Here is an 11,084-nt window from a genome sequence, read left to right as displayed (position 1 = left end):
CCCCCGCCCCGAGGATGAGGAGCCGCGAGGAAGTAGACGCCACCCTGCACGTCGCCAAGTTGGACCCGGCGGAGCTGCTCCCCGCGGCGCAGTGCCTCAGCTTCAGCGCCGAGGCGGCGGACGCCGGGGAGTGCCGCCTCTTGCAGCTGGAGCCGGAGCTTTGCGCTGAGTTGGAAGCGGGGCGGAGGTACGCATGCGCACGCTGCCGGGGGGGGGGGAGAGAGAGAGAGAGCGGGTAAAACGGTACTTTCTAGCACTCGGCTCTGTGGTTGGGCTTGGCTCTAGTCTACAGCGACCCCAGGCGGCTTGGAGGGTTAATAGCATTTCCCTAGGGAGCTCCCACGTGGGAGAGCTCATCTCGGTTTTTATACAAGTCCAGAGACGCCCCTTCTTTACCAGGAGACCCCCCCCCCCCCCAAAATCAGGATGACTGGCTTTTCAGATTTTGGAGCAATAAACATTTACCGCTTGAAAAGATCGCTTTGAAAGTGTGCCCCACTTTAACTGACAGCCAGTTTTTTTTTAAAAAAAAAACATTTTAAACTTATTTTATTATTATCATTATGCATTAATTTTACCCAGTCTTTTCCCCCTGGTGGGATTCAAGGCTGGACTACAGATGAAAACAGAGAACTACCGTACCTGCCTTTATGTCAAAGCAGGATGATCAACATTTAGAAATTGTGGGTTGGAATGCATTCATGTTTTATCAGATTGCTCTTCAATAAGTCCTGATGGTTAGTGATTTCCGTTGGATGCATCCAGTATGCAGGATTGTAAGCATTTATACTTCTGGTTACACCTTAGTGGGTTGCAGAGTGGTGCAGCCTTAGACTTGCAGGACATATTTGTACAGTCTGTATGCACAACAAAGTGTACTGAAATAGCAAAGACTTGTGGGCTGCCTTATTGTCTGCACTTCTGGGTTGTTAAAAATAATAACAACACAGTGAAGCATGTGTTGAACTAGGGCCCAAATGTTGTGAATCAAATGGGGAGAATGAAGTTAGAGTTTGGCTGGGTTTTTTTGCTTGTTTGTTTTCAACATTGAGCAAGTCAGATTCGCTGTTTTTATACATAACATCCTGATATATAGTAACATTAGTAACAATTGAAACCTAGCATCCAGGGGCGTCGACTTATAAAAAATATTGGGGGGGCCCATACCTGCCGCTGGTTCGCTCGGGTAGCCGGGGGAACGCAGTTCGAGGTGGCGGTGTTGGGGAGAGACCCTCGCTCAGGGCGCCACGAGACTTGGCGGCCAGCGGCCTATCTGGGGGGTTTTGGAGCGTATTTCGGCGGAGCGATTGGGGAGGAGGGGGCTTGTTGCCGGATTCTTCAGCTGGGCCGGAGATCCGCTGCTGGGGGGTCCCTGGGCCGAGTTGTGAGCCCGGCCTGCTGAAGGGAGATCCAGCCGATTGCGCGACGGGGACGGCCGGGGCTCTCCGGCTAGGGCGCGCGGCTGGCTGGCTGGCTGGCTGGCTGGCGAGGGAGCAGGTGGGGAGGAGGCGGGGGTCCTCACTCTCTTAGGAAACGCACCCGCGCGCCCGATTGCCACGAAGTCCGAAGGGTGCGTGTGTGGAATTAAAAAGCAAAAACGAGATACGGGCAGGGCAGGCAAAGAGTTTTCCGCAAGAGGATGGAGGGCAGGTTGAAGAGAAAATCACTCAGGATGAGACAGTCAAATCAGCCATGATAAAATGGGCTCAGGATATTGGGTATAACATCATGTTTGAGGACTGGGAAAGGTTATGGACCACCAGAATGAAATTCACGGCATGTAATGCCTTGAAGGAAAATATTATGAAAATGATTTATAGGTGGTACATGACCCCAGTCAAGCTTGCAAAAATATATCACCTGTCTGATAATAAATGTTGGAAATGTAAGGAGGCTGAAGGGACATTCTTTCACCTCCGGTGGACTTGTCCAAAAGTGAAGGCCTTCTGGGAAATGATCTATAATGAGTTAAAAAATGTATTTAAGTATACCTTTCCCAAGAAACCAGAGGCCTTCCTCTTGGGCATTATTGGCCAGAAAGGGTTAAAGAAGGATAGAACTTTCTTTATGTATGCAACTACAGCAGCAAGAATACTTATCGCAAAATATTGGAAGACACAAGATTTGCCCACACTGGAAGAGTGGCAGACGCAATTGATGGACTACATGGAACTGGCTGAAATGACTGGCAGAATCCGAGATTTGGGAGAAGAAACAATGGAAGAGGACTGGAAAAAAATTAAGGACTATTTACAAAAACAATATAAGTTGTATGAATGTTAAAAATTTACACGATTCGGAAACTATAGCTTCAGCAATTAGATTTGGGAAACAGGAAATTATATTTTAAGTAAGAAAAGGTCAAAATCTAAGGTAATACTATGTTTAATTTAAGATATAAGTAACTGATGAAAAGTATGTTAAATTTAGAGGTATAGTATTTGAAAAGTACAAAATAAGGTACGAAACAAGGTAATAATTTGCTGATATCTGTATTATAAAGAATGCAGGGTAAGGGAGATGCGAGGAAGTCCAGTTAGCTGTATAAAAAATGTGTTGAATGGTTGGTTTACTTTTCTTCTTTTTCTTTTTCTTGTTCTTTTACTTTTTTCTTCAGTGTATGTTTCTAACTTTGTATTTGAAAACTTAATAAAATATTTATTAAAAAAAAAAGAGAGAGAAAATCCTTTCGCTTTTCTGGGGCGCAGGGAAGTCTCAGAGCCAGAGGTTGGGGAAGGGACCCCCTTTGCTCTGCCCTCTTCTCCCGTCTTAGATTCGCATGGGGGTCCCCGCCCGAGCTTGCCTGGCCACCGGGCCACACAAGGGCCGCGCTCTATGCGGCGCACCTTGCTAGCCGCGCAGCTGTCCTCCGCGGCTGCGGAGCGGCCCTGCGCCGGTGCCCAGCCCCTCTGGGCGCCCGCTGCGCTGCCAATGACAAGTGGGCGACGTCGCGGGCGGGGAAGGCGTCGCTTTCTTTCCCGATCCTTCATCCTCCGAGTCATCCAGCCCTTTTTTGGGTTGGAAGCTGTCTCGTTCGCCCTTCTCCTTTCTTCACCCTGCGTGCAATTTTCCTCCCTCGTCTCCCTCCCCATTTCTCTCTCTCCTGACTGACTGACTGACTGACTGACGGGCTCTGGCTCGGGCTTTGGCTCGGGCTCCGGCAGCCACAGCGTCGGCGGTGTTGGCGATCGGTGGCGCGGGGGGATGGCCCTCCCGGGGGAGCCGGCGCTGCTCAATGGGGTCGCCAAGGAGACAGGCCGGCCGCCCCCCGCCCCCGGCCTGGCGCCCCCTGCCGCGCCGGTGCCCGTTATCGAGCTGGTGCGCGCCGGGCGCCCTATAAAAGCCGCGGACGCGCCAAGCGTCGACAGGCAGAGCCAGCGCGGCGGCGGCGCTCTGCTGGAGGGGCGCCCGAGATTATTGGGGGGGGCTCTGCCCCCCCAATAAAATTTTTGAGGGGGCTTGGGCCCCCTCAAGCCCCATGGAGTCGGCGCCTATGCTAGCATCCATTCATTATTTCAAAAGTTTGCCTGCTATTCAGAAGTAAATGCTGCTTTAAAAACCCAAACAAACCATTGCTGCAGTGACTCTGTATTTAATTGTCTTGTTTTGCAGCCTGGTGATCCGTGGAGACCGTGATGAACATGCTGTGTTATGCAGTAAAGATAAAACCTATGACATGAAAATAGCGGATACCTCTAATACATTGCTTTTCATACCTGGCTGTGAAACTCCAGAGCAGCTTGGTATAAACAAGACAGCTTCTAATATACTTTACACTCAGGTATTTTGTGTGTGAGTGAGAGAGAGAGAGACTTTTCTGAATCCAACTGCAAGTGGCTAACTATCTTTGAAATGCAGGTTCTAACCCACTCCCATTTATATACTCTTTTTAAAAAACCTATCACATTTATATCCCTCCTTCCTTCCCTGGCATTCAAAGTGGTTTATAAGGGGTGGTCCTGTCTTATGCTTAGTGCAATTCTATGATTTGGGTTAGCGGAATAAGGAGGATTGATCCAAGATAACATAAAAAAGTTAATGGCTGAACAGGAATTAGAACACAGGGCTGGTATTGGTGGTTGGATGACCCAGGTGCCATACATAGCATTATCCCCCCCCCAATTTCTAGCTGCATGATTTATAAGAGTCTTACTTTTCTTAAAGAAAAAGTGTATGTGACAGAACACTAGCATGAATTCTTTTCCTATTTGAAAGTTGCAAGACCATGAAGCAGATACAGGAGTTTTTGTGGCGCTGCACATTCATAGGGCAAGTCCTATTTGTCTTTCATTGGCCACCTCCCAAATGCAAAAAGAACAGGAAGGAGGCACGGAACCATAAATAATGCAAAAAGGAGAAATGGGTTCTGCAAAAAGGGTCTTCCCTACAGTACCCGCTAGGCAGCAATGTTTGTGCAAGCAGCTTTAGCTGTTCTACGACATTTTGAAGTTTTAAGATTGCTCCCACAGATGGAACTTGTGTTCTGCAACACATTGAGCTTATAAATTTTCTTAGTTGTTGCTTTTGGGGACACGTTTCTCCTTTTTGCATTCATTCTTCTTCTCACCACCTCAATGGCTACCTTCCGTTGGAAACTGGAAAGGTGCCCTCCGAAGGAGCATCTAATATGCCAAACAGAGGGGCATCCTGATATTTTCATTACAAGGTCTGATGCTGATCAGGGGACCTCTGTCTGCGACTGACAGATTTAAATATTAGTCATGGCAAATTCCAATTAAGGCTATTGCTATAGATTGCAGGCTTCTCCAATAATTACTGGGAACTAAGAAGATGCCGACCTAAGTTAAAGAAACTCAAGAAACTTCTGATGGAAAATCCTTATGAAGGACCAGACAGTGAAAATGAGAGAAGTTCGACTAAATCAAAGGTAAACACGAGAGAGGAGTTGGTGGAAAAGCTTCTTGGGCATCAGCTTTTAAAAAATGCATAGTTTAGTTTGCTCTTGTAAAAGAATAGAAATGAAGCTATTAATTGATTGCAAGGTAATGAGTGTAACTGGTGAATATCAAGTGATATTAAACACTGCCCTACCTTACACCAATCCTGTAAGGTAAAAGTGTGTATTATTCTCTCCCTGTTGGTGGAAGTGAGCTGAATAGGAAGGGAGAGAGAGAGACTTGGCTAAGGTCACCTAACAAGCTCACAGCAGAGATGAACTTTGAATCTTCTGTTTCACCTTCTCTGTTACCCAATGCTAGTTATCAAAGGCTTATGTTTCAAAACATAAAGCTAGCTCCAAGAGTACCAGAAGGTTCATTCCTTTTGGCTTCTCTATAACCAATAGATTAGTGGATATCGTGTTCAAGAAGATGGGAATCTACTTCTATTTAACACATAATTCAAAACAATTAAGGTGGTCAGAAAAATTATATTTTGAAGAGTTTGAATTACTTCACAAATCTTAAAAATAAGTTGATGGGTTTTTTTCCGTTTCCTCTTTTTGACATTGTTACTTAAGTATCTGTCATTATGATAAGTGAGGCATGTGCTGAGATAGGACTTGTATGCTGCAAGCACTTGGGATTGGTGCAGTGTATGCTTGTCCAGTTTGAGAGTAATATACATTATCTCTCTTTCCTACACCCCGTTCCCACTGTGGGATGTAGCATTATCAATGTCAATGGAGATTCAGGGTTGTATCCAAGGAAATGTAGTTGTCCCATTAGTGCAAGTACTTTCACCTTCCCCACATCCCTCTCAATATGTTCTGGGGTTTCCCCAACCTAACAAAAGAGAAGGGGGTGGTCACAGGAGAGGAGAAGAAGTCCCATTGCATGCTAACAGTATAAATTCATTGGCTATAACCCTTACAGACAGATAGTCATAAAGTCTAGTATGAGAATAAATATTGGCTTAATACTTTTGTGTGTCTTTTACAGTACACAACAGAAGAGTTACTAGATCAAGTCCAAGCAAGTGAGGAAGAAATAATGGATCAACTGAAGGTTCTAAAAGCATGCCAAATTGAAGGTATTTGGAGACAATCTGGAGCTCATATTTTTAATGTGGGGGGGGGGTCTATTTGCATTGTTTTCTCCCTGTCTCTTAGAATTCCTTCTTATCTAAAGGTTTCTGAGCTTTAAAGGTTGATTTACTTGATTCTACTGTATTGTAACATGAAAAGGAGTGGATTAAAATTACTTGCAAGGATTTTGATGGATACTTATGGGCGTATCTTATTTTGACTGACCACGGTGGCTATGGTGACTGTAGGAAGCTCTCTTTTCCAGAAAAGTAGCACAGCATCTTCTTATTCCTACTCTAGCCTACTTTCCTCAGTTTTTATTAAAAGCCAATTTTTGTGCTCTGTTTGTGTGGCACTCCATTTTTCAGGACAGAGGCTGTGCAGATAAGATTGGGTTCCATTTTCAGGGGCTCCCATTGAGTTCTATGAGACAAAGTAACAGGCTGTAATCTTGAACACCATTTGGGTGTGCATGTAGAGGAGCACGTGTGTGTGTGTGCGTGTGCATAGAAGAGAACCTTTTTTTGGACAACTATGCGAAACAAATCTGCTGTGTATGAATTGTCCCCGGTATCATAACAATGGGTACTTGGCTAGCATGTGACAAGTGCCTCTTGTTTAAAAAGATGTGGAAGATCATAGTCTACTTTCCATAGAATAAGTTTTACCATTTCTGCTGGTTTTTGATTATGACCTTGCTTCTCTGCTTGGCAGGTTGTTGGCGGATTCTAGACTTTGATTATGAGATGAAATTGTTGAATCATGTGACGCAATTGATATATACAGAGTCCTGGCCATTCAGCAAGGTCCCTTTAAGCATATGTCTTCAAGAACTTGGACCTTTAGAGCCCAAGTAAGTTCTTTTGTTAGCCCTTGCTTAAAAATGTAAGGTCCAGAATTTTAGTCCAGCATTTTAGTCCAGAATAGAAGGGTCCACCCTCACCCCCAGTTTTCGTTCCGAAGATGCTCTTGTTCTGTTGGTTATAACAGCTCCATCCTCTGGACCACTTCAGATACATAAAATATCAACAGGTGCTGGAGGGGATGTTCAGTGGAACCATTGCTGTCAACTTTCAGATTTGAAAATAAGGGATCAGCAGCCTCAAAAATAAGGGATCAGCAGCCTCAGCTGTCCCAGGGATCCTCAAAAATAAAGGATCAGCAGCCTCACCTGTCCCGGGGACAGTCTACGGAATATCTAACAATCCGGGATAGCAGCGGGAAACGGCACTGGAATAAGGGAATTTCCTGCAAAAAAAGGGAAGGTTGACAGCTATAAGTGGAACATCAACACATGGGGATGCTTAACCCTATCCCCAATTATGCAGCTATGATCCCCAAACAGACAAAAAGAGTTCCCATTGGCATCATAACGAATGGAATACAGGCACAGTTTCTGGCAAACAGTAGGAGAATGGGGAAAACCCAGTTGCTATTTACAAATTTAAGTACAGGTGTGTTTTTTTTCTTCAAACCTGAAGAAATATGAGGATCAATTGAGATGGCCAAATTCTGTAACATATGGTAATATAATTTTTGTTCATATACTAAAAGTAGACAAAACATTTGTTTCAGGGAAATGATAGAACACATTCTTGTGAGTTATGGAAAGAGATACATTGATGAAGGTAAGTTAGTTCCATGAGTGCATTTTTTTTAAGTAATAATGTTAAAGCACCTGATTAAATAGTTGTAGACAGGGGTTGACAAAAGTAAAGACAGTGTATCTGGTCAAATGTGAGTAGCGGAAGCATTGGTGCCAAATTAGCTGTAATAGAGACAACCTGTTTGTTTATACCTATGCTGTGAAACACAGTTGCTGTTATGCAAATCTAAAATTATTGCCTAGAAGTTTAAACCTTCTCATGCACACTACGTAGGTCATTGTATCATCCAGTTTAAATCCAGGTTTGTGCCACATGCTTTGCTTGCAGCCAAGCCTCAGTGAAGGAGAAAAGGGCATAGGATGAGGGAGAAGGAGAGTGGCAGTGGTTGGGTCCCTAACTTGTAGAGTCATTTTATTCTAAAACTGACAGCATACTCCCTGGTGAATATACATTGTTAGGGCACACTTACGATATATCCAAATTTGCCCAAACTGCATAATTTTAAAGTGACTGGGTTTTTATTTAAGAACTCAGATAAAGGATGGTATTTAATTATGTTTTACTGAGAGTGGACCCACTGAAATTAATGAACCTAATTTAATCATGTTCATTTATTTAAGTGGGTCTGCTGTGAGTAAAAATTAGTTGACTACCACCCATAATTTCTTGTGTTCTTAATACTCATTCCTAGGCGAGACTTACTTTGAAATGAATGAAGAGAAGATATGCAGAGCAACAGCACAGATGCTCTTACAAAACGCAGTCAAATTCAGTCTTGCAGAATTCCAAGAAGTATGGCAGCAGAGCGTCCCTGAAGGAATGACGACTAGACAGGACCAGTTAAAGGTAAAATAAAGCCAGCAATTCACATCCATGGAAACGGCGTGTGTCAGGTGTAGAACTGGTGCTCTCAAGGCAGGAGAAAATGGAACTGCTCTGCAGGAGGAGACTCACTGTGTTTGAGTGGATCAGGCCAGAGTTCAAAACCCACCTTTTATGGTTTTTGTGAGGATGAGGGAAGGTGAGGGCTGGGTCCACCAACCCTGAGCTCTTCAAAGTAAGAGCAGGACAAAATGCAATGATTCTGTTTTCTATATCTTCTTCTTTTCAAGGGTTTGGCTCTTGTGGACAAATCCTCCAGACCAGAAACCATTTCCTTGCTAAATGTTGAAGACTTACCAGAAGATAACCAGGAAAGATTTAACAGTTTATTCGCTAGTAGGGAGAAATGGACAGAAGCTGATATAGCTCCATATATACAGTAAGTAATAAAAATACTGAATGTTACAGAATCACAAACATACCTCATTTTTTGTTTCACAGGGCACAATTCACCATGAACATCTTCCTATCCTTTAATGGAATGACTTCACTTTTTGCAGCATAAACTTAAGTCTCATTGCTTTCAAAGCTGTTCACAACCGAACTTTCTCATTTCCTTCTGCACCTTTCCCTGTTACTTTGTTCTTTGTTTCCACTGCTGTTCTTCAATCCAGAGTGTGTGGCATTTGATATGATGCACTGTAATACTAGGGATAAATCCATAATTTGATTTGGAGTGTTTTAAAAGTAACTGAAGCAAATGGTCCTTCTGTGTGGTCTTTGAAGTTGCATTAATAGTGCTTGTATTCTCTTTTTCAGGGACTTATGTTCAGAGAAGCAAACGATTGGTACATTGCTGACAAAATATGCTCGTTCTTCAGTGCAGAATGGACTTAAAGTTTATAATTCTAGAAGACCCGTTTCATAAGAAGTAATACTGATTACTGACTGAAGAGAACCTACAGATTGGTGGCTCAAATTTGGAATGGGGTTGTTGGGATTTTTTCAGCAATGGTTAAAATCCTAGGAATTTTCTGTTAATCATGTAACAATGTTGAAATGAATTGGAATTATTTTATAGATAAAACTGAAGTGTTTTGAAAAGCTAAAAATGCAGTGTACAAATACTTTCTTTAAACGTTGCAACTGTCTCTAGTTATTATTAAAACCTTATTCATAAAGCTGTGTTGGAATCTCAGAGGTAAAAATCTCTTGGACTTACGTATATTAAAGCATATAGTAGTATCATATTGTAACATGTAGAGGGGCCAGTAACAAAACCTACTGAAAGAAAGAAATTGAGATATGCGTACATGTGGGGTGTTTATATATTTCTTGCCCATGCATTGCAACCCATCTCAAGTCACAGAAGGCATATTAAAATCAAATTTTAAAACCTGCTTGTGATACAGGGCTGGGGTGGGATGGGAGACAGGTCACCATGCTATCTCTTTGGACTTGGCCAATGATATCTAAACAGGTCTTGCCCTATTTGTAGACTCCTTGCTGTGGATAAAACACGTTGGATGTGAGTTACAGCTAAAATGCTCCTGTGTAGCAGCACGTCACTCATGCCCTGTCACATTTTAAACACACTTTGCACTGTGGCAGCATGCTACAGGTAATGTTGACTTGCATGCTAAGCGCATTTGAACATGACAGGGTGTTGACAGGTTTACATGGGTAACTTTATCCATGCCTCAGTACATGTGTTACAATGATAGCTGTATGACAATTACAGGTTCAGGTGCAACTTGTTACTGTTTCAGGGAGCAATGATGGGAGAGGGCTATTTCCTTCATTCCCTTATGGGAATGATCAGCCTCTGTGGGAAACAGGATGCTGAATTTGATGGGCATTTAGTTTGACCCTGTATGCGAAGAAGGCAGACTTCGGCAGGTTGAGCGGAAGAGACCAATAGTGGGATCAAATGTTTAAGCAGGTGGTTTCTGCATGTGCAGCAGAGGGAAGTAAGGGGCAGATGAGGCTTATCAACCAGGGAAGGTAGGCCATCTAGAAGGAAGACGCTGATCCTAAACCACTGGGTTAGATTGTGTATGGCTGTGTTAATGCAGCAATGGTTACCAGGGGGAGGATGTCAGCATTTTCATTCTCCTGTTGCTGGATGTGTGATTGTTACATGTCTGTGTTTACATTCCATTATTGGAAAGTGTGGGAACGGAAGCCAGTCCTATCTCTTCTGTTGGATTGTACATTTGTACTATTTACTCTCTCTTGGAGAAGATGTGAGAGGACGCCACGATTGCTTTGTCCTGAATATATTGCTTAATAAATATAACTTAGATGTCACACCTCATCGCCTCAGCTTCCAGCTTTACTCTGCTGTTTGAGTGTGCGCGTATTTTCAGATATGTGTCGCTGCTGCGCACCGGGACTGAAGGGCTATGAACGTCCAGGGCTGCGCTCCCCCCCCCCCCCGGCACTTCCAACAGAAAAGGCTCAGGAGTAAACCCTACACAAATCCAGAGTGGAGCCCCTTAGATGGTGCAGATGTCAAATATCTTGCTCTGCTTTCCTTTGGACCACATCAGTGATGCCGAGAGGGGGGTCTTATCATTTGGGCAGCCTAGGACCTCCAGACACACTGCCTAGGCTTGCACCCCGGGAAGGTCACTTTGGTACTGGTAGTGCAGTGGTTTGACTTCATC

General features: G+C 43.8%; 1 protein-coding gene across 1 annotated transcript; it reads left to right on the top strand.

Moving 5' to 3' along the window:
- Nucleotides 1-14: 14 nt before the first annotated feature.
- Nucleotides 15-10,732, top strand: DSCC1 (DNA replication and sister chromatid cohesion 1; the record flags this gene model as incomplete). Its single annotated transcript, XM_082235812.1, has 9 exons — nucleotides 15-187; nucleotides 3,613-3,781; nucleotides 4,754-4,888; nucleotides 5,901-5,991; nucleotides 6,701-6,839; nucleotides 7,562-7,614; nucleotides 8,285-8,439; nucleotides 8,706-8,854; nucleotides 9,235-10,732. 9 exons carry the CDS (start codon nucleotides 15-17, stop codon nucleotides 9,341-9,343), a joined length of 1,173 nt encoding a protein of 390 aa, XP_082091938.1. The 3' UTR covers nucleotides 9,344-10,732.
- Between the last annotated feature and the right edge of the window lie 352 nt (nucleotides 10,733-11,084).

This window comes from Podarcis vaucheri, assembly GCF_965113315.1.
Source record: "Podarcis vaucheri genome assembly, chromosome: 8".
Classification (NCBI taxonomy): Eukaryota; Metazoa; Chordata; class Lepidosauria; order Squamata; family Lacertidae; genus Podarcis; species Podarcis vaucheri.
The sequence above is the reverse complement of the archived record's forward strand: the minus strand, read 5'-3'. Positions and strand labels throughout refer to the sequence as shown.